Source organism: Condylura cristata, unplaced genomic scaffold (assembly GCF_000260355.1).
Source record: "Condylura cristata isolate star-nosed mole 26May11 unplaced genomic scaffold, ConCri1.0 scaffold00008, whole genome shotgun sequence".
In the NCBI taxonomy this organism is placed as follows: domain Eukaryota; kingdom Metazoa; phylum Chordata; class Mammalia; order Eulipotyphla; family Talpidae; genus Condylura; species Condylura cristata.
Window position 1 is genome coordinate 36,707,836 of NW_004567109.1, and position 24,257 is coordinate 36,732,092.

The following is a 24,257-nucleotide window of genomic DNA, read 5'->3' on the forward strand; positions in this document are numbered from 1 at the left end:
AGTGGATCGTCTTTGAATCCCTGCATCACTTAATATATATAAACTAATAACTTGATATATAGCATGTGTTCCTTTTTACTGCCAGTCTTTATTTAATTACATTAAAATATTTATTTATGCATAGAAGAGCTGAATTGTAGTCTTAAGGTGTGTGTGGTGGGGGAGGTGGGCCCTGGGTGGTGGAAGGTGGTGTGAGAGGATTCCCACTCAGTGCTTGATAGCACTGAGATTTAATCCAGGGAGACTGTACTTTTTTGTCCTTTAATGCATTAAAGTATCTTTCCAATAAGAATTAAATCTCTTGAGGGTAGTGAGATATTTCCAGATCTTTGAAATGAAATAGAAAATTTTAGATGTGGAATTTGACCTAGTTCCTCTCCCGTCCCAGATGAAACCATCAAGACCCAGTAACTCATTCAAACCTATTTAGTATAAAACTATAGCCCAGTATCTGCTGATAGTTACAGACTTTAAGTTAGAGGGGTTGACTTGCACAAAATTGCAAGATTCAGGAATGAAAAATGAAGACATTTTCTGAACACAGGAGGGGAATGTAGTTTTTGGTCAAGTTTGGGAATAGGTGATGAAAGCTGGTTAGGAACAGGCTGTGGCTGGCTACCCAAGAGCAGGGCTGTTCACTCGCATAACCCACAGGTTCTTGAAAAACGGTTCCCATCTCCCAGTTGACTATTTCTTGGATGAAGTGACCTCCCAGACTTTATACATTCTTCAAGCATGGAGCTTGAAGAAGTGAAGTAGGCTGGCTTTCTGGCTCTTTGAGGGCATAGGACGCACTGCCTGGTGGTGAGTACTGGCCAAGGGCTCGCCATTCAGTGAAGCTAGCCAGGTCGCGCCCCTGACAGGAATTTGTGGTCTAAGCAGCCGCTCAGGCCTTGGCCACCATCCCAGGAAAGAAGAGCAAGGGGCTTTCCACCTGCCCCAAACCTAACCCTAGACCGGAGACTTCTCGGGTTCCAATCCCTCGTGCCCCGCCTCCCAAACCAGCTGCCTCTCCTGCGCGCCTTTTCCCCGCCCTGTCCCGCCCCGCCCCTCCCCTCCCCTCCCCTCACGCTCGACGGGCTCGCTCCCGCGCCAGGAGCGCTAACGGTGCGCGAGCACGCGGAGGCGGAAGGCCCCAGAGTTACTCTGCCGCGGGGGCGAGCGCGCAGGCGCCTTCTTCCGACCCCTGGCCGGCGCGAATCCCAACCTTCCGCGGGAGGCTGGGTAAGAGGCCGGGTTCTCGGGGGTGGGGGTGGGGAGTGGTGGGGGTACTGGAGTGCGCGGCTGGTGTTGGGAGGGATTGGGGGCCCGACATCGCCGCGAGCCTGCGCACAAGCTGGCGCGGGGGCTCGGCTCTCCGCTCCAGTCCGTGGTAGCTTGCGAGGCCTCCAGCCCAGTCTGCATCGCGCTGGGGTCGGCGAGGAGTGGACGCGGTGGTGGTGGTGGGATCTCTTGGTTGCAGCGGTCCTGGTGTCCTTGTTCTTGCGATCGTGAGGGTCTGGGCCAATGGCGAAAGACGGGCTCTCTCTTCTCATCTTCGCTCACCTGGGAATTGTGGCACTCCCAGAGTCTGGTGTCCACTCTGGGGGACGGACCTTTCACATCGAAAGGGACAAATTCAGCCCTGGGAAATGGGCGGCTGACTTTTGTCGAGATGCCACCCTCTAGGGAAAGTAGGACGGAAAACTGGCAACTGCATGGCTTGTGGATGGATGAGAAAGTTACGGTACTGGCTTTGCAGATGGAAAAATTAATAGACTTCCCTTTTTACTGTCAAGAAGAGAGCTGTTAAAGGTCTTACATACTATCTTTAACCACGAAGGACTCATGGAATTAGGTACCTCCCTTCTTCACACAGACGAAGATCTCCATTCAGCAATACTTCTGGAGGTCTTGCTTTCAGCCAACGTTTTCCAAGTATAGGGAACAGAGCAACGATAAGACTGGAGGGGATCCCTACTTGCATGGAGTTTGTACTCTAGTTGACAAATTGTAATTTATTTTTAAAGTTTTTGAAATGGGAATATATGTACAGGGAAAGATTACACAAACCAAAAGTTGTAACTTGTTGATTTATCATAAACACATCTTTTAACCACCATTCAAATCGAGAAAAACATACACAGCGTCTTCTCAGAAGACCTCCCTATGGACCTCTCCTTGTCGTCATTCCCTCTTTTCTCCTCAAAGGTAACCTCTTTCCTGATTTCTAGCATCATAGATTAATTTTACCGATTTATAAGTCTTTCATAAATGGGAGAACATATATATTCTGTGCTCTTTGATGTTTTCTTTTGCATATTATTATGTGTTCTTTGATGTATTTTTTTAACTGAAAATTGCATTTATAAGGCTATTCTATGTTGTTTGAAAGAAACAATTAAAGAAGGTAGTGGTACAGATAGTAAGAGGTGGAAACTTTAGTAGGGTGATCAGGGGATGATCTTTTTGAGAAGAGAGATTACACCAGTGATAAAACATTGGCCAGTGAGCTGGGTTAAGAGCATTCCAAGCAGAAGGAATGGAAAGGAACAGAGGTACAGAGGAACCTGATAGGTCCTAGGAACAGAATGAACACTTCATAGGAAAGTGCTAGGAGATAAAATTAGAGGCAGGTAATGGTCAGATGTTAGATGTCTTATGACGAGGGTATTTGGGTTTTACCAAAGTGTAATTAATATATCTCTGAAAAGATGTTTTGGTATCCTTTAGTTACTAACGTGAGCCACTGTGAAGGATGGGAAAGTCTATAAAAGTCGCAATACTGGGCAACCGTTGTCAAGTCAGGAAACAAAATGTTGGCATACCATTTTTTGGTATTATCAGGATTTTCATGAATTCAGACACATAATATGCTTCCAAAATCAGCCTTAGAAGACACTTAAGAAATTAGTCATCTATTCCATGCACTAAAAACATTTTTGTCAAGTAATCGCTCGACTTCTCCTTGAAACTATTAAAGAGGAGCCCTTCTCAAGAATGGAGTTCATTTTTGGATAACTCTAATTGTTAGGAAAGCTCTCCTAATGTGTAATCAAATACCTACAATGTTGGTCCTCAGTTCTGAGTTCCTCATACAGAGTTGGTTATCATCTGCTGTCTTTGCCTTCTATTTTTTTTTTTTCACATTTAAGTGCATGACTTGAATTTAGTTGAATTTATTTCTGTATGATTTCTGGAGTAAAGATTTGGTCGATTATAGATGGTGTCCAAATATTTTTTGATATTCTTTCATTTGTCAGTTATCCTACCTCCCATGTTTTCAGCTGACTTGATCAGCATAATATAAGTTAAGCATTTTGTTCTTTATACTTTATTGTGATTATTATTATTGGTGGAGGTGTTACTTCAGATTCCTGGAGAAGTTACCTAAGTCTGATTATATGGAACTGGAATATTTACTTAACTTGGTCATAATAGTGATTTAAAATTTCTGTGATAACTTGTATTTTAAAAACTAGGATCTAGCATTTGTATAATTTTTTAAAGATTTATTTTAATTTATTTATTCATACAAACACGGGGGTTTAGGCAAGATGTGCAGGAGGTAAGAGGATTCACCAGAGACAGAGTGGGGAGTAGAGCATGCAGAGACAAAATACACTGCTGAGGGAGCAGCAGGTGAGACAGGAGAGGTCTGTTATGCCATGTGGGTCACCTCTCTGGCCAGGGATTGAACTAAAGCTGCTATTGCTTTGGATAGCTTGATAGTTCTGAGACTTTGACATCCTGCGCCACCAGGGAGGCCCACATTTGTATAATTTTTAAACATTAAAAAATATATGTTGTTTCAGAAAATAGAATGTTATATATTGCAATTCTGTGACTTATAATACAGTATGTTGATAAAAGGAAACTTCAAGTTAGACTAAAACAGAATTTGAATAGTATATAATAGTCTCTATAACCTTTGTCAAATTCAGAATCAATACCAGAAAGTGATTTAATTTTTCCTTTAAATTTGCCTCAGTGATAGATGTTCTACTGAACAGTAAAATAAAGTGGATGTGGTGGAAGGAAAGAGAAAGGGGCTTTGTATGATCACTAATTGAATAATATACTTAGGCTTATTAAATGCTTTGAGATATTCTAATTGATTGAGACTCTAGTTTAATTAGTTGTAGAGTTCTTGCTATTTTAATTTTTAAGTAAGAAAGTAATTTTTGTTCAGTAGCTGAAATGTGCGAAAGTTTCCAATTGATTTATTAATTATAATTTTCTGAATTCTGTGGTTAAAATGGCCCACAATTTTTCAAAGAAAACAGAAACAGGAAAATTTCATTTATTTTTTACTTTAAAACCCTAACTTATGGGGAAAGGCAAAATATATGAATTGCTAATTACTTCTTACTGCTTTAGTATTGGGGCTATTCTTACAGATTCTTGGATAAGTTCATTCTCAAAGAAGGAAGATTGATATGGTTAGAGCAAGTATATTTTAGAAAAAATGAAGTAAAAACAAACTATAAAAATTACTTTAGTAGAAGACTTTCTCAAACTCAATACAAATTCCTCATTCTCTCGGTACCAAAGATAAATCACCCCCTTGTCTATTTTTGTGGTCTAATTTATCTACCTGTTGAAGAATATGCTCTTGTATTATCTACCATATGTCTCTTTTCTCTTGTGAGGCCAAATCCTTACTAAGTCTTTAGCATATCAAGTCCCATATAAAAGGGAGAGCTACCTTTTGTTTACCAACTGGAGGACTAGGAATAAAGTACTAAAACTATTCCCTTTCCTCTTCGTCTTCCCTTTCATCCCTGCTCCGTAATTCTCCATCTTTCTATTTAGTTTAATGTTACTAAACATCTTTTTTTTTTTTTCTCCAGACTTTCTCTTCAAAGACATAAACATCACTATATTTAACTGCTTGGAAAAGAAGTATCACTTAAAGTCATCTCAAGCTCCTAATTCGAAAGGGTTCATAACAGTCCTCTGGTCAAGAAAAGAAGAGACTTACTGTGTGTTGAAAGTATTCTGATACAGCTCCTGTTTATCCTCCCTCCCTAAATCTGAAGAACAGCTATGGAGAAATGGTACTTGATGACAGTTGTGGTCTTAATAGGACTAACAGTACGGTGGACAGTTTCTCTTAATTCTTATTCAGGTAACAAATTTTTGCTATAAAAAATGTTGACAAATCTTCCTTTGAATAGGTTTTTTTTTTTACCCCTTTTGTGATAGTTTACAGTTTTCTGACTGGGACAGAACAATTTCATAGTTTTGGTGTAGTCGTGAAAATGTATTTAAACATCTACTTGTAGTAAAAAGAATATGTTTAAGAGTTAACTGGGCTTGTAAGAAAACTAAAATGTATTCTAGCCAGAAGATTAAAAATTGAGAAATAATTATGTTTTAGGCATTGAAGACAGAAATAAACTAGTACTATAAAGGGATCATTGAACCAAAGGATTCTTTTTTGATGTTTAGGGTAAAGAAAGGGTGTTACTGGATTGAAAGGAAGAGTTCAGTGGAGAAGAGTAAGATTGGGCATGATCTGAGAGAAAGGGAGGGAGAACTAATGGAGTGTGGCCCAGATTGGGATTGGGATTAATTTTAAATTTAACATTTCTTTTGGGCCCTCCCTGATGGCACAAGAGGTTAAAGGGTAGCACTGCGAAGCTGTCAGCAGTCACTGCAGCATGGGTTCAATCCCTAGCCAGGGAGCTGACCCACATGGCATGGCAGACCTCTCCTGACCCCCCTGCTGCTCCCTTCAGCAGTGTGTTTCACTAGATTCGACTGTTCTGCTCCCCATTGTGTCTCTGGTGAATCCTCTCACTGTCCCCGCACCACTGGCCTGTACCCCAGTTCTGTATGCATAAATAAATAAATCTTTACCAAAAAAAGGTGCCTTTTGAGGAACAGTAATTTTTTTATATTAAAATAATATAATTTCTCAATCTCTTTTCTTTATGATTTATGCTTTTTATATGTTAGAATTGATTTTTGTGTATAGCAGGTGAGCTAGCGATCCATTGAAATTTTCTTCCACATGGATAATTGTCTCAGCTCAATTACTGAAACAGTCCATCCCTTTCCAGGTTTTCATATATACAGGTGTCTGTTTCTGACTCTCATTCTGATATATTGGTTCAAACTACTGTGTCACCGTAGTTTCATAATAAATTTTGATATGTTGTGAGGCAAGTTGTCCCACCTAACAGTTCAGTTTTAGGAATGTTTTAGTTATTCTTGACTTTGTTCTGTATTTTGTAATAGGCAGAATTCTAAAATGACCCCTGCAAAGATATTCTGTCTCAATCTCTAGAATCTGAAAATGAGATCTCCCTTGGGAGTCGTTATATAATACAGCATGGGCAATTTTAAGATAGGGAGATTGTGTTGGATTACTCAGTATAATCCCATGAGTCCATAAAAGAAGAGAACTTTCTCCATCTTCCTGCATAAGGGGATTCCAGAGAGCCAGGGCATAAGATTTCAATGCTGTTTCTAGCTTGACAGTGGAGGAGCCATTTGAGAATGAATGCAAGTGGTCTTTAGTTGCAGAAAATAACCCCAGGTGACAGGTAGCAAGGAAATAGGAATCTTTGCTCTGCAGCTATAAGAAATTGAATTGTGGGGATAGCTTGAAATTGCTTGGAAATGAATTCATTCCCCAGACCTCCCAATAGAAATCCAGACTGACTGATACTTTACCTTAGCCTTGTACGACCCTAAATAGAGAACCAAACTAAGCCCACCCAGACTTCTGACCTATAGAATTATGAGATAATAAAAGAATATTGTTTTAAGCTGCTTAATTAACATTGTTATATAGTGACATACACACAGATAAGTCTTTTGTAAAAATCAGATTGTCAAATAAAAAAATCAGATTGTCAAAAATCCCTGAAAAGCCTGCTGGAATTTTGATTGGGATTTCTAGTCATTTGTACCATTGATTAATTTGGGGGCAATCACTACCATAACAGGACTTCTAATTAATTAAAAGAGCATGGTCCTCCATTTATTTAAAAATCTTTTAATGTCTTTCAATAAAATCTTATAATATTTTTGCAAAATAAAATTGTTTTAGATGTATTCGTAGGCATACACTCACATACGTCTTTCTATGATAGATAACACCTTTTTTAAATGTTGCTTTTGTAAATACTCATAACTATTTTTGGTAATATTTCTAAATCTTATAATTCTAATAAATTTATTGGAAAGATCTTTTGGATTGTATGTGTTATAAAACAAATGATCTGTTATTTATTCCTTTCTGTTAATACTCACACTTATTGCTTTATTGCTAGGACCTTACTACAGCGTTGAATAGAAGAGTGACTCAGACATTTCTATCTTATTTCTAATTTTAATGGGTATTTTTAAGACATTTAGTATGTGTGTCTTCTTTTTAGTTGAACTAATCTTGTCTTCCTAGAATAATCCAATTTGTAATATACTATAGGCTCAATGGCTTTATTAGAAAATCCTACCAAGAATGTAAAGAAAATACCAGTAATTCCAATGTTACACTTATCCAAATATATCCTTAGGAAAAGAGTATATATTTCCTAATTCATTTTCTACCATATCCTTCATTACAAATCTGACAAAGGCATTTTAAAGATGTATAATTTGCAGACCAATGTAACTCATGTGCACAGATGGCTAAAGTCATAAAGAAAACACTAGTGAGAGAAATCTATCAATATACTTATAAGAAAAGAATATGTAAATAGCATATTGGCATATACCATTGATCGAAGGAAACCACATATGGTGTTTCATACAGGCCAGATCCCTGGTAAGCATGTGCTGGGGACTGACTGACCCTACGCCACCCTTCAAGACAGGTAGTTACCTTGTGAAGCACCAAGAGTGTACAAACACACAGAATCTCAGATCTGGAAACAGAGAGGAGGGATGTTGGTGGTGCCACAAATGTTGATGGGTGAACTAGCCCATCTCTGCCCCCAACACATCTGTACCAGCCACTGGGTCATTTCAGGCCTTCCACCCCACTAACTCAGCAACTGCAAAAAAAGAATTCTCAGTACCCAGTAAGCTAGCAAAGGCCAGAAAACTAAAATGGGATGAAATAAAACTGTAGCATCACCTGCAGTAAAAATGAAAGTAGAAATACATGGTTCCTCTAAACGAGCCAAAGTGGTACCCAATACCAACATTTGAAGCAAGGAAGGTTATTTTAATAATCTTTTTTTTTTTTCCCCTAAAGCTGTATTGGCTGTTTAGGAATAGAAAGTTATAGATCATTTTTTGCGAAACATCAGTCATTGTTAAGGTATGACTGTGTCCTGTTTATAAATTTTTCTCAGATTAGCCACTGCTGTTTGTAACATTCCTTCTTACTCACTGGGAACATGAGGAAAGGGTGATTTTATTCTGGAAAATTTTGGCCAAAAGTCTTCTCTTAGAATATGTAAGATTTCAGCATAAAGGGAATTAGTTTGTATTATTATGAAAGAAATGACTAGTTATAAAAATTCCAACATAAACCTGAATAGCTCAGTAATTCATAAAATGATCTTAAGTGGTACTTCAATTCATCTTCTGAAATGAGACAAAATTGAGCCTCTGTAAATATACATTAGTATGTTTTCTTTATGTAATTGTGATGCTCATGTAAATGAATTTGTAGGATTAATTCTGTGAAAGGAATCCTTTTTGCCCTTCCTAAGTGAAGCTCCCATAGGTACAGTTGGGCTGTCCTTCTGGGTTGCTTTAAGGGCACTTTAGCAGTTTTAAAAACTTAAGTACTAATTTCATAGCCAGTGTCAGCTGAATTTATTGAAGTAGGTCAGACTCTGGATAGAAACTTGTTTCTCAACTCTAAAGAGAGTCATTACCCATTCTTCTATTTGTTAGAGAATGGTAATAAATTTTTCCACATTGACCACATGTCTAGAGGAATTTCAGAAATCTAGATAGTTGGAGTTTTCAGGTATAAGAAACTACTTAAACTCCTCTCTGACTTTTATTATTCCTGTGGTCCAAAAACAAACAAAAAGAAAACACAAAAAATAAGTCATTCTCCCTCAAAAGAAAGCTGTAGACAATGGTTATATATTTCTTAAAATAGAAATGTTTCTCTGGCTCCCCTTTTACCCTCTGTCCAAATACTCATGTAAAAATGCTGCCTATGTTATTTAGAGAAATTAAATGTCAGTGACATTTTAAAATAATTTATTATTTTGTTTTGTTTTACCTTTCACATTAGGTGCTGGAAAACCCCCTATGTTTGGTGATTATGAAGCTCAGAGACACTGGCAAGAAATTACTTTTAATTTACCAGTCAAACAATGGTATGGATAATTTTAACTTGATTTTATTATATATTATTTCAGCTAGTACAGATTATTTGAAGATATTTAATAGCAAAAGGAAAATGTGTCATATTCTTTGTTTTATACATCTTCATCTTCCTGTACACTAATGTTCCTTATTACCTTGCAGATTGTATACCCATCTTTGAAATTTCATTCTCTTGAGACACTCTTTATATTCAATTAGCGGCAGGAATTTGTTACTTAACCAGAACTATGATGACAGAGCACTGTATGCCTTAGAAACTCTGCTGGACGGAACAGTGGAAGTTTATGGGCTAACAATATTCTTTCAGAGGTTTTGCAGAGATCCAAAGTTAGGCATGTATAGATGTGATAAAGACTTTAAGTGCTGGTCTGACCGCTGGAGTCTGGTTCTTGGCTTTAGTGTTACCAGCTGTATCGCCTTTGGTCAGTTATTTACCTTTCTCACTACAATGTTAGCCCTTGTAGAATGGAAATAATAGAATACATAGCTTCCTGAGTTATTGTGAGAACTGAATAAAATGGTACATGGAAACCATTTAGACTAGAACTTGAAATGGAGTAAGTTCCCATTAAATGTTAGCTGTGGTTATATTTTCACAGAAATTTTTGCTTCTATGATTGCCATTGAGTATGTTCTATAACAGTTGATGACTTTATTGATTTATTGGATGCCTGGTAGATAATTTTATTAGAGATTGGCTATACTAACCATTGGTTTTGCTCTATTGGTTGCTGCTTTTATATAACTCCTTTATAAGAGGTTATTACAGAACTTCATATTGAACTCCCTGTTAATATGTTGGCTATGCCTTAGTCAGAGTGTTTAAAATAGAGGTCAGTGAAGTATTTGGCACTCTTCTTTATTCTATTTTGAGCAGCATTCAGTTCCTCAGATGTTGATTTAACCAATAATTATTACTTGTTTAGATTATTAATACATTCTTGATTTTTTTCCTCTGCTTAACTGGCAGCATAAGGTATAATATTTACTGGGCAAACCTCGTTGCTGCTTTTCAGTTTTGCACCTCTTTTCTATTCTTTCCTAAATATTACATGGATAATATAATTGTATTGTTGGCTGATTTCTGCAAAGATTTTGATAAAAAATTAAACAATTTAGTATATAAAGGTTAGTAAAGAGATAAATTGCAACTTTCGGTTTACTGCTTCTTGGGGAAAACACTGAATGCAATAGTAAGACTTTAATTTTAATTGTGTTGGTCAAAATGTGATTATTGAATTACTTAGTGTTTTCTATTGCTATATGCATCCCAATAGTTTTGTGGCTAATAGTTAGAGCTACTATTGTGTAACTACTTTGTGTAAGACAGTGACTTAACAGCTCTACAGTTTAACTGAATCCTTCACAACTCTATGTGGTACACACAATAAAACTATCTGTATTGCACCCTCTAGTATATGAATTTGGAATTAACAGTTGGCTTTAGGCATCTCCTAGCCTATCAGAAACAATTTTTTTTTGTTGTTGTTGTAGAAGCATTAGTCATTGATTAAAGTCTACTAATAATAGAATGATAATAAGTTTGTTTGCCTGAAATAGTCTTGATTTTCATCTATTGTTACGGATCAGTTATAATAGCTTCCTTTTTCATTGTTTGGATCAAGAGCACCTTCATTTAGACAATAAGTTAGTTATTCAATTCAAAAATAATTTTTAATTGTGAGTTTAAAAAATTAAGCAAAGGGGAAAAGACAAAAAAGTTTTGATATGGCATAATTTTTTTATTTTAATTAAATGAGTTAAGATGATGTTAGATTATTTCTTGAATATAGATAAATATAATGGTGTTTTATTTTTTTTTTAGGTATTTTAACAGCACTGATAACAACTTACAGTATTGGGGACTGGATTATCCACCTCTTACAGCTTATCATAGTCTCTTATGTGCATATGTGTAAGTTTTTCTTCTTTAATGTAACTAAATATTTATGTTCCATTATATAGAGTAAAAGAACAGTGTGATTGGCTTTATGAAATAAAGTGATAGAATTGTTATAGCTACTGTTGTATTAGTTGGTTTGTATACTTTTAAGTACTAGTCCTTTTTATCAGGTTGTAAGAAAGTTAAGTATCAGAATTTAAACTTTTCCATAATACTTTTGAATGACAGATTAGAAAAAAAAAAGCAAAAACCCTGTTTTCTTTTGAAATAGAGAAGTTACCAATTAACCTAGTGAGAAATGTATTTAATATACTTATTGTCCATGGAAAGTTTTTTTCTGGAAGGCTCACAGTAAATGAAAGAAATAGGTCAGATGGTATTTTGACTAATCTGTCAAGGTAGAAACTAGAATTACTGTAGTGTTTCACTTATAATTTAAGATTAGGACTGGAATTCCTTCTCCTTTTAGTAAAAAGGAATGATTTATAGAAGATCAGGAACTTGTATTTGGTGGAGACCCATTTCTTCTCTAGTGTTATTCCATTTCAGGCTTGAAGTGTGTCAGCAAAAATTTGAGACATTTTTCAATGTCTTTGAATTCATTTAATTATTTCATCTTTAGCTACTTCATATTTTGTAAAATTAGCTTCCTAGGTTAAAAATAGATCTGCAAACTTCACGATTATCAGTTATACTTTGCAGTGTTCAGGGTAATCAACTATGATTGAAAGCTTAATTTATCTTTAAAAATTATCTTTAGTTTTATGCCTTATGATTTATAGAAGTTTATGATTGTCTTTTGAAGTCTTATGATAATGTCTTATGATAATTGAAAACAATATAAATTATAAAGCATGGTCCATTGTTTTTAGTATATTGTTCTTTACAAATTGTGTGTTTAATAAATGAAATTATGACACATTGATTGTTTTATATACTGCAAGAATTGTAAAGGCATGACTTAGTAGCATGTAACAGTTTTGTTGAAAGATAAAACAAAAGAGATCCTGTCTTATAGCTCAAGTCACTTTTACATGATTAAATAAAGAGCAAAACTTAACACTTCATAAGAATACAGTACTTCTGAAAACCAATTTACATACCCTTATTGCTAAAAGTGATAGAGAATAAACTGTGTGTGTGTGTGTATACGTATATGTGTACATATATATATATATATATATCTGCATTGCTATACAGGGCAAAGTTCATAAATCCAGACTGGATTGCTCTCCATACATCACGTGGATATGAGAGTGAGGCACATAAGCTCTTTATGCGCACAACAGGTAAGAGAACAGTAGTATTGAGTGTAAAGTCTGGTTTTAAAAATATTTGTATGAACTGATGAAAGGTTATTGTTCTTAATGGCTTTTAAAATTGTATAGCTATGTGTATACATATGTGTGATGATACATGCTTGTTAAATATGTAAGCTAAAAGTGAAAAGCATAGAAGACTAATTCTAGGTTCTTTACATTTATTGCTGTCTTGCTTAACACTTAAATGGATAAATGCTATTACTATTTTTATTTTAAATTGAAGGGACTAAGGCACAGTTAAGTGAGGTTAATAGTTTATGTAAGGACAGATAGCAATAGATTGAAATTTTAGTTATTGTGGTTTTTGTTTTAATGTCAGATCCATTTAATCTTTGTCTTATGGTTGTATCTCATAAGTAAGTCTCAAGGTTGTATCTCATACATTGTATTGCTGTCCCCAGTTGCTAAATTAAACTACTCAACAAACGTTTATTAAGTAGCTGTTATATGCTGTTCTAAGAACTTGAAAGTGATTAATTTTAGATTTCTCTAAAAGTTGTATATGCTTTAGATATTAATGCTAAGGGTTTTTCCTTAATTAATAAAATTAATTAATAAAATTATGTGAGGATTTGTTATTTTTACTATTCATCCCTTCCTGGAGCCTCAGACCCAAGAGATTACCTTGCCTGCCTTTTACCACACTCCTCTTTCCCTTATCACTCCCCATAATACTTCAGTCCTCTTTGAATTACATATACAATACATGACTATTTGGCTTTTAAACCAATCTCTGTATCTGCAGGGAACTCAGAAACCTTAGAATCAGTTTATTTTACTTTTTGAGAGCCCTTATCATAAAATATTTTCTAATAATTTAAAATATTTATTTATTTATTTATTCATTCATACAAGAACTAGGGTGCAGGCCAGAGATGCAGGAGGTGAGAGGACTTACCAGAGACAGAGTGGGGAGCAAAATAGGCAGATCCACTGAAATACACTGCTGCAGGGCACAGTGGGCGAGATAGGGGAGGTCTGTTGTACCATGTGGGTCAGCTCCTTGGCTGGCCAGGGATGAAATTCATGCTGCAGTGGCTGGCAGTAGCTTGACAATGCCATGTCTTCAACTCCTGCACTCCCAGGGAGGACCTCTACTAGTAATTTTTAAACTGTTTTTTTCAATTAAAGGAATGTTGGTTTATAACACTATATGTGACTGAGAAATACAGGATTTCACTTTGTCAGGTACATGTTACCACACCACACCCACTACTAAGGCACAAGTTCTGTTTTCTTGGGCATCAGTCTGATCCTTTGTATACCTAACACTTCTTTTCCAGGTTAAAAACATTCTGAGATACTTAGTTGTTTCTTAGATGATCAGTTTGTTTAATGTTATTGTGGTTTTGAGACCTCTGGTGCTGCTCATTTGAGTGTGTTCTAGTTGATGTGTATCCTCTTAAATGTGGCATCTGGAATTAAAAATAGACTACATGTGTCCAATACTGATAGTTTACTATCATTTACCTTATTTTGGACACATACTTAAAATACAAGGGAAAAATACGCTCTTTAGAAAGAGCGTATTTTACTATTGAAGAACTTAAGTGGATTTATTTTTTGTTCTAAAAGGACTGAACTTTCAGAATTTAATTGCCTTTTTTTTTTAACTTTTTCTCAGCTTGCTTATTAACTTTGGCCTCTTAAGTGGCTTACATGTATCAGTTAGCAAAAGTTTGTTATTTTCATAGATATTAACATTTAAAAAAGATTCTTTTATGCGTCATCATATTTGAGGTATACCTTATAACAGAAAATTTGGAGTATACAGATATTGAGAAGAAAAATGTTGTCTTTCCTTGCCTTTGAGAATTGTAATTTTTAAGTCTAAGAATAAAAAGTGAATTTTAGATAGCTATAATTCTATAGTATAATGTCAGTTGAAATTGGGCATATATGAATGGAATGGAAAAGATTTGACATGTACAGAAGTTATACAGATTAGGTAGGAATCTTGGGTTAGAATTTCCACTCAGAGTTTCCAGTAGGGATAGTTAATATCTTACTGTGGGTCTTGGTGAATTTAGGCTTAAGACTATTTATTTGTTTTTCAGTTTTAATTGCAGATTTGCTGATTTACATACCTGCAGTGGTAATATACTGTTGTTGCTTAAAAGATATCTCTACTAAGAAAAAAGTAAGTTTAAACAGCCTGACATTTCCTCTCTGAAATGTTTAGTTTTAGCTATTAAGTATAATATTAAAGAAAAAGGCTTTTGGGAATAGATATTTTCTAGAAATTAATTTTTATTTATAGAACAATAACTTATATTAGGATAACATTAATATCCAACTGTAGTGTTAAGATGTACTTTTAAGATGAATTTTAGATGTTCTATACAACTGAATTATACAGCATACTGAATTTGCTAAACTGGTAAATGTGAATTTTTAATTACTAATTTTTTCATTTAGAATGACTAAACTGAAATGCATTTTGAAAACTTGCTATATAGTCTCATGTTCATAGTTAGCACATATTCTCATTCATGTTATATAGGGTAACCATTAGGTTAACTTCTGATTTGACTGAGTGCATCCTTTGACAAATACTTTTAGTGACTCTTCCTCTTTACTGAGGTATCTTAAATCACTTTCCTGAAAACTTCAATGTTTAAAGTTTGTTAAATGAAAATGAAATATTTTGATAAATAGAAGGTAAGAGGGGAACATTTGCTATTGTGTTAAATGAAACCACACTTTTACCCTGTTTGATTTGAGTAACAAATTACATTCTTATTTCCCAATATTTTTCTTTACAGGTTACCAATGCATTATGCATATTGCTATATCCAGGACTTATTCTTATTGACTATGGACATTTTCAGTATCCTTTACTAATTTTGAAATAAAATCAGATGCATATTATGAAATCTAGGCCAACTTCCATATTGCACAATAATGTCTAATTTGCTGGGGTACTTGCTTATATAATCTGTTTTTACACTGATACAGAGAATCTCTTTACAGGTTTTTATTTGAAGGTAAAGTATGCATTTATTAAATTGCTTGGGAACAAATGTGTGTGAGTACATCTAGCTAGGCATTTTCATTGCTTCCATCACTTTGATATTGTGAATAATACTGTGGTGAACATAGGTAGGCACAAATACCTTTTTGATTTCATGTTTTCATATTCTTCAAACACATATCCAGACATGGAATAGCTGAATTGTGGTAGTTTTATTAATGTTTTTGATGGTCTCAATACTGTTATCCATAGCGGCTATACCAATATTTACATTGTTTACCCCCTCTCCTTTCGAAGATCCCCTTCAAATAATAAAGAATTAGAAAAGTATAAATTCACAGCCATAAAGAAAAAAGGAAGGTGGGTTACAATGGGAAAAGATCTCAACACATTCCTAGAAGACAGAAGACAGAGAAGTGGTCACAAGTAGAAAGGGATGGAAGCAACATACAAGGGTTCATTTTTTTCTACATCCTTGCCGAGCAATTTTAAATTTCAGTTTATTTTCCCCTCCTTCCTCCACACATACATACATACTGTCACTGAATTATTTCCTTTCTTCTAGTCCATCTTTTTTCCTTTTTCATTTTGGTCCTTTGTCTGTTATAGGTTTTCCTTAAATGTTTGTTTGACCCTAGTGGATATATTCTTATTTAAGAACAAGACAGAAGAAAGAGACATGTAAACTCAGTATGTATTTGTTTCAGTGTGGTGGCCAGTATACTGTGGGTTTCTTAGATGTCTGGAACTTGAAGGTTTTTGCTCTGTAGTGTTATCTCCTATGCTAGTTATTACACCAGCCACTTATTCCATTTCTTTGGGGAAATATTCCTTCTTTAGTTGTCTTGGGGATAAATATTATGACTCCAAAATAACCTTTGTACAGAAATGATATGGGATTTGACTTCCGTATCCAGGGATTTTTCAGTAAATCCTCTTGTTCTTTTTTCCACAAATTACTTAATTTCTGCAATCTACTTGGTTGTTCCTGGAGTTCTCTAGGGGCTTATTAAGTGGGCTTGCTTGTTGCTTGACCGTGTTTCCTCTGTGAATTCTCTAAGCTGTGGCTTCTTCCATCCCTTTCTATTTGTGACCACTTCTCTGTCCTCTTCTGTCTTCTAGGAATGTGTTGAGATCTTTTCCCATTGTAATCCATCTTCTTTTTCTCATTAAGGCTGTGACTTTATACTTTTCTCATTCTTTATTATTTGAAGGGGGTCTTGGAAAGGAGAGTATAAATGAGCTCTCCATTTTGAGCTGAAAATATAATTGTGATGTTTTAAATAACAATACTAACCAAGCACATATATTTATGTTATTGATGAATATTATAGAGGAAGAATTTACCCTATGGTTGGAGCATGGTTTTATTCTTTAAATTTTGGTATTTTATTATAGTATTATTATAAAGTAGTTTAGCAGAACCAAGCTGCATGCCAGCTACTCAGTGCTTTATAAACTTAATCAAATCAGTTGCTTTGTTTAGCAGTAGATTTAATATATTTGAGGCCATTGTATATAATTTCAAATTTATCACTTCAATACTTTAAATTTCTATTTAAAAGTCACTTTTATTAGATATGTTATCTTACATTACATAAGAAACGTACCCTATAAAATGCAGGATATATCTCTTTTAATTACTGAGACACTTTCCTTAACACTGGAACATATATAATTCTGTGAGTCTTGGCTTTGCTTTGTGGGGTGTTCTTGGAGTATCTTGTGACTGGGATCTGCTAGGGTCACTAGCATTTTGCTTAGCTATAAATTATAAGCAAATGGAACTTTACCACTCCTTGCCATTTTTTTGTTTTTTACTTGGCAAGTGTTTTAAAAAAGGAATCAAAGGAAAGGGGTAAGTGGCTTTTAAACACCAGAATTCAAAAAATTACTTCAGAGAATTTACTTGGCATACTTTACCAGAAGGAAAGTGGTCTACACTCATTTTGGTCATTTCTTCTTAATGTATTGTTTATAGGGTAAAGGGAAGGGGAGATTAAGTCACATTCTGTATTATTTTAAATATTTCTCCTTGAATATTTAATATTTTGATCCATGTACACTTAACTGGAGGTAATGTGGGTTGATTTGTTAGTATATTGCCATAGGAGTTCATCTGTTTAGAGCATAATACAATTTATATTTACCAGAAATACATCCCATATTGATTTTATTTTGCTGCATAGGAAGGAGTCTTTATTAAATTTTAATTAGGATGGTGATAGTCTTTTTGTTGGAGGAGTGCTCATTTCAATGGCTGTGAATTTCTTGAAATTCTTTTTTGAGTTGATTCCCATTGAAAACCTGTAGTGGTAGCATTAGTCATCATTACCATACATTTTCATTTGTTACATTTAGTAATTGATCTCTCAATCATTAACCTTTCCCTTTCTTACAAGTCACTTTTGCTTTGGTTCTAGGTTTGTACTGTTAGTCAAGCTAGCGTGTACTGTTGTGGCTTCCTTCATTCTCTGCTGGCTGCCATTCTTTACAGAAAGGGAGCAAAGCCTGCAGCTTCTAAGAAGACTCTTCCCAGTTGATCGTGGCTTGTTTGAGGCATGTTGAAAAGTTTTCCTTTTATCCCTCTCTGTTATAGTACCTTTCCTGTGACCTTTGGGATTTCACGTAGAAAATATGAAAGGAATGGTAACTTTAGCTGATCTTCTCTCATCATCATTTTTTGCCAGTTATTCAATCCAATATATAACCTCTCATTCAGATGGCATTTTCTAGTGCGTTATAAGAGTAGGTCATATTTATGCCATCATGAGATCTACAATTCAATTGTACATTTTTCTAATGAAATAGGGTCCATAATAAAAGATAGCAAGAACATTTGTAGCTACAAAGGTAACAGCTCTGTAGTTAGTTGTAGTCTCATTTTGTCTAAAGAAATTAAAAACTAATAATCATGTTTGCTGCAAAAGAGCTTATCATTCCTATGTCATATATAACCTTCATCCACAGTAATATTTAATGATAATCTTTCATTTCATTTAATGCTTAATCAGTCTTGTTACACATTTATTACATGGATAATTTGGTGATTTAGACTAAGTAATTAAATTAAACAAACCATTTTTTTAAACAGCACCCTTTAATAAAGTTAGAGACAACATCTTTATAGATAATTTATTGCTGAATAAACATTTTTTTAAAAAATCAGAAAAGGATATTTATCCTTTTAATTTTTGATTACATAAATTGCTATAGAATATCTTCTAATGAGCCTACGGGAGGTTGGAAGCAGCACTTTGTAAGAGACAAGAAAATAATTTGGTACTGTGAAAGGAGCAGGAATGTGTGGCTGTGTGTCAGTGGTAGTTATGACATTGATATTCATAAATAATCACTGTTCCTATCACCACCACATACTTACTAGGCACCAGGCACTTGGCCTATGTTTTTATTTGGTCCTTACAGTAGCTCTGTGATAATTTTATACTCATTTTACAGATCAGAAAATTAAGATTAGATTCATATAGTTAATGTGTGACAGAGCCAGGATTTGAATTTTGAAGCTCATGCTTCTAGCTTCTTTTTTATATGTACCTACTAATGTTCACATATTTTCAAAGAAAAATTTAATTTCCCACATAAACTGCCTGTTTATTTGCCTTGCCTTCTATTTTAGGAATAGTGTTTAATTATAAAATTATAAAAATTATCATACATGTTTCAATGTGCTGCTGCTCACCTCCACTCACTTTTTGCTTTCAAAAGCTAAAGAGGATTTTCTTAAGATTTATTTTATGTATTCATTCATAAGAGTTGGGGTATAGGCCAGAGGTACAGGGGGTAAGAGGATTCACCAGAGACAGAGTGGGGAGGCGAATAGTCAGATCTACTGAAAAACACTGCTGCGGAGAGCAGCAGGTGAGACAGGAGAGGTCTACTGTGCCATGCGGGTCAGCTTGCTGGCAGAGGATTGAACTCTTACTGCAGTGGCTGCAGATAGTTTCATAGTGATGAGACATAACCCCTTGTGCCACCAGGTAGGCTCTGAAGAGCATGTGTTTTGTCTTGCAGAGGGAGGTAGAGGGTACAGTTGTTGGTGAGTCGCTGCTGATTTGCCTGAGGAGCTGTGAGCGAGTAGCTGTGTAGAGAATGGGCTTACAAGCAGAGCTGTAATCACAAATTTAATTCTGAAAGTGACCCTATTGTAACTGTTAATGTCCTTAAGCTTGATTTATTAGCAATTAGTTCTTGTAATTGCTGGTAGCTGGTGCTTATTCTAAATAATTTCCAGTTTATGATTAAAATAATCCAAATTAGTAAAATAATTTCTTATGAAAATCTCCAAATATGAATAACTTGAGTGATTTAGTAGTAGTATACTGCTTTTCGAAAAATTTAAGTATTTCTTGGGTATATTTAGATTATGGTTGGCTAGTGATATAGATTAACTCCCGATGGGGAAAATGCAGAATGCTTGAGAGAGAGATTATATGTTTATCTTTGTAATGTTTAATCAACTTCTTTGTAAAACTGTGAGCAAAAACTTCACATATTCCAAAAATTTATTTATTTAGAGGCTGTGAACTGTGCTTTGTGGTACTTAATATTGTAATCAATTAAGCCAGAGTATAAAACAAATAAATCTCTTCCCTTTAGGATAAAGTAGCTAATATCTGGTGTAGCTTCAGTATCTTTCTTAAGATCAAGGATATTTTGCCACAGCACATCCAGATAATAATCAGGTAAGAGATACAAAGTGTGTTTCATAAACTACTGTCTAAAAGTGTTTTGTTAATATCTCATTTGTCTGGTATCATTACAGTATGAGGTGTTTTTTATTAGTGAATTTTGCATGCAACATAAACCTATCCTTCTATTCAACAAAATTATTTTATTTGGACTGTTTTATCTAGAAGTTTCTCTGGTTTATTACTTATTTCTCTCCTCCTTAATAGAGTGTATATGCTGAACATGATTTAACATTCTCTTGAACTGTCATGGTTTTCAGGATATATCAGGGTTCATATAGGGAAGTAGACCAAGAAGGTGATCACTCTAAGTGTTTTTATGTGTGTGCAGGAGAGGTAGGGAGGAAAAGGAGAGAGAATTTATTTTGAGGAATTGACTTATAAAGTTGAGGCAGCTGCCTAAGCAAGTTGAAGTCCACATGGCCGACATTTGGGAAGTACTATCTAAGGGAAAGAAGAGGGATTCAGAACCAGCTGCTGTTTGGGGTCCTTACACTTTGGCAAGGCCTAAAGACTTTGAATTGATTAAGTGAGGCCTGCCCAAGATAATCTCCTTTCCTTAGCTTAAAATTGACTGAATAGGGACTTTATTACATTTGCCAAGATTTTCACAGTAGCACCAAAATTAGAGATGGATAACTGAAAGAGGGTATGTGAATGGGGCTACAGAATGGGCCTGCCTTCCTCTGACTTTTTTGAGAAAATCCCTTGTAGCCTATTATAACAGGAAGCATACTAGAGAGAATTCAGGGAATGTGTTCAGCCTAGCCAAGGCAACACCACAAAGCCACAAGTGGGAAGCTGAGTTATTGTACTGCATTATAATACTTGTTGTCAGGGCTTTCAAAGGCTGTTTGGCCATGGCACTAGATGGTCTAGACTGCTCAACTTGTTGAGTTTTTTTTCTTCCTTGCTCATCAGCCATCACTAGGAGAGACTTGTAGCTTTCTGCTCCCTTTCTAACTTATTCTTTCTGGTTTACTCTGGTCTGGAAATCAGATAATCAACATTTGTAATGAGGGTGGCAGAGATTCTCTTATGAGTGAAGTTTATCACTGTGTTATAAACATAGAGAAATATAGCATTATCAAAAAGAAAAAAAAAAGAAATACAGCATTACCTTTTTATACCTGCTGATGTGTTCTTATTTAGTGTTTGGTAATTGTCTTTTAGCTATCTGTCTTTGTATCTTTTCTATAAGTAGTACTAAATACTAGAATAACTTAAGCAACATTTATTACTACAAGGTTTTATGTTCTGTATTAAACAATCATATATATTTATTACAAGGTATACTAATTTCAACTTATGTATTTTATTTGAATATTTTTGGTCTTAATTTTAAATTTCAAAAATAAAATAAACTTTTAAAATCAGTATAAATTGATAAGTAATTTCTTTGTGTTAGCTGTATAACTACAAAAAAGTAAATGCTTTATTTTTATTAATTTTTTAGCTTTTGTTTTACATTTTTGAGCCTGCTTCCTGCATGTGTAAAATTAACACTACAGCCTTCTCTCAAAGGATTCAAATTTACTCTGGTAAGCTTTTTTTTTTTTATTAGTTTAGATATTTAATTCTTGCTGAAATTGACTTAAAAATACAGATTATTATCTTGATCTTGAAAAGACCTATCTGGAAAAGACATTTTATTTGGTGAACACTTATTGAGTGTCTACATACATAGACCCTAGACTCAACAATCAGAATCTTTCAGTTTAAATGAACAGCTATTTAATTTCAATTTTGTGTTATAATCCTAATGAGGGAATACAGAGAAGTGGCAATAAACATATGCTTAAGTAATGAAGCTGTAAAGTGATTGGTATAAGTTCTATCAGATACAGGTAAAATGGGAGAAAATGTTATTGGTGGTTCAGATTTTAGACAGTCTCTTGGAGCAAGAGGGATTGGAGCCAAATTTTGAAAGCTGGTCAAGATTTGGAATAAGAGGCTATGTAGTAGATAAGAAGTCAAGACAAGCTTGGAAGTGCAGAGGTGGGAAAGGATGGGGGAATATTCTGGGAAGCTTACAAACAGTGAAATTTATATCTTTCACTGAAAGACTTATTTCATTTATGCATCCAAGAACTGGGTGCCGGTCAGAAGTGTGTGGGGGTGTGTGAGTATGAGAGGATTTATCAGATAAAGTAGAAGCACAACAGTGGATTGACTGAAATACCTTGCTGAGGGGAAGCAATGGGTGGATGGGTGAGGAGAGATCTGCTGTTCATGTGGGTCAGCTCCCTGACCAGGATCACACTTTGCTGAAGTGGCTGTGGATAGTTTCATTGTGATCCCTTTAATCCCTTGCACCACCATAAGGAGGCCCCCTTATGTGCATTCTTTTACTATTTCTCTCCCCCACCCCCACCCCCACTCTGAATAAACTTAGTGTCCTAAGTCATCTGTGATTAATAAATATGTTATTGTATGTTTAGAACCGGGAAATATGGTTAGTAATGTTCTGAGATAGCTAGAGACCTAACTTGAAATATTTATAAGCTTATGGTTTTTTAAATATTATTTTCAGGAAAGAGCTTATAAATAAAGGTATATTTCAGAGATAATGGGATTTCAAGTTGGATAACTGTAACAGGGTTAGAAATGATTACTTTTAGGTTTATAAGTCAGAAAAAAATTTCTTTGTCTTAATTTCCTAATTTTAATGTTTACTGTACTTTAATATGATTGCTTAAAAAACTAAAGAGGGCTTATCTTAATGGCTTTTAAATTTTATTTTGTTGATATTTTGAATTCTATTTGAATGCTTCTCATTGTTTTAAAGGCATTTGCCATTATAATTGTTATCAAGTGTTTTCCTCCCCATCAAGATTAAATGATTTCTCAGTATCAGTCTATAATTGTATAATTAGTATGAATACTGATATATCTATAGCAGCAATTTACATTTAATTTACATTTCACTTATTTGGGTAGTATTTAGTGCTGATGGATTGTGGTTAAGGGACACTGCTTTAGATTGAGTAAGGAAGGACTTTCTAGGAAAGTGACATTTGAGGCTGGAACTGAATGGTCAAGTTGAAGAAGTCAATCACAAGATGATCTGGCTTGACTTGATAAAAAAGCAGGTTTTTCCTTAAGGCAGGAATACATTTGGCATCTGCAGTTAAGACTCAGGACTGAAGTAGCAGTGTGAAGTAAGAGTGAGACACAGTGAACTTGTTCTAGGGTGTAAAGTGTACCTTTATAACCACTGCTTTTTTTTTTTTTAAGATTTATTTATTTGTGCATACAGTACTGGGGTACAGGCCAGAGGCTCAGGGGCGGTGAAAGGCTTCACCACAGACAGAGTGGGGAGCAGAACAGGCAGATCGACTAAGTACACTGCTGAGGGGAGCAGCGGGCGGGTCAGGAGAGGTCTGCTACACCATGTGGTCACCTCCGGGGCAGGCGGGAATTGAACTCATGTGGAAGCGGCTTTAGATTCTCAGTGCTGTGCTTTAACCTGCTGTGCCCAGGGAGGGCCATATAACCACTGCTTTTTAAACAGTATTTTTATTGTGAAAGACTAGAATAAAATGCTATATGTATTAGCGTGTCTGTATAGTCTCTCTAGATAAAAGCTACATTAAGCTATTAAATTATTGTTATACAAGTTGTTATAGCTCATTTTCCTCCCTTTTTTCTTAAAGGTGTGCTGTGCACTCTCTTTCTTTTTGTTTTCTTTCCAAGTACATGAGAAGTCCATTCTCTTGGTGTCATTGTAAGTAAAAATGTTTCAAACATATTTATTTTTATGATTATCTGTTTATAATATAGAAATTATTGCTTATATATAAGACTACCCAACTGCAAAACGAACTACATAAGTATTATATAATTGCATAAAATATAGTATTTTAACTGAAAACAATTTATAGAATTATTACAGATATGCTTCTTATTTCTCTTTGTTTCTTCCTATGTCTTCTATATGCTAATAAAAAGTAGATTTCCCAAGAGACTTTGCTCAGGTGATATTTGTAAAAGAGATCTTTCAACTGCTTCATAATACAAGATTACAATACAATATTATTTCCATAGAAAAAAGGTTAATC

General features: G+C 34.9%; 1 protein-coding gene across 1 annotated transcript in view; it reads left to right on the top strand.

Moving 5' to 3' along the window:
* Positions 1-1,136: 1,136 nt before the first annotated feature.
* ALG6 (ALG6, alpha-1,3-glucosyltransferase) overlaps positions 1,137-24,257 on the top strand; it is a 28,172-nt gene continuing 5,051 nt past the window's right edge. The window contains exons 1-12 of the mRNA XM_012722040.1: positions 1,137-1,224; positions 4,833-5,110; positions 9,194-9,278; positions 11,114-11,203; positions 12,392-12,480; positions 14,571-14,653; positions 15,279-15,343; positions 17,160-17,345; positions 17,911-18,046; positions 20,105-20,190; positions 21,653-21,737; positions 23,853-23,923. Of these exons, the coding sequence (XP_012577494.1) occupies positions 5,029-5,110; positions 9,194-9,278; positions 11,114-11,203; positions 12,392-12,480; positions 14,571-14,653; positions 15,279-15,343; positions 17,160-17,345; positions 17,911-18,046; positions 20,105-20,190; positions 21,653-21,737; positions 23,853-23,923 (1,058 nt within the window). The 5' untranslated portion in view covers positions 1,137-1,224; positions 4,833-5,028. The remainder of the gene's footprint in view (positions 1,225-4,832; positions 5,111-9,193; positions 9,279-11,113; positions 11,204-12,391; positions 12,481-14,570; positions 14,654-15,278; positions 15,344-17,159; positions 17,346-17,910; positions 18,047-20,104; positions 20,191-21,652; positions 21,738-23,852; positions 23,924-24,257) is intronic.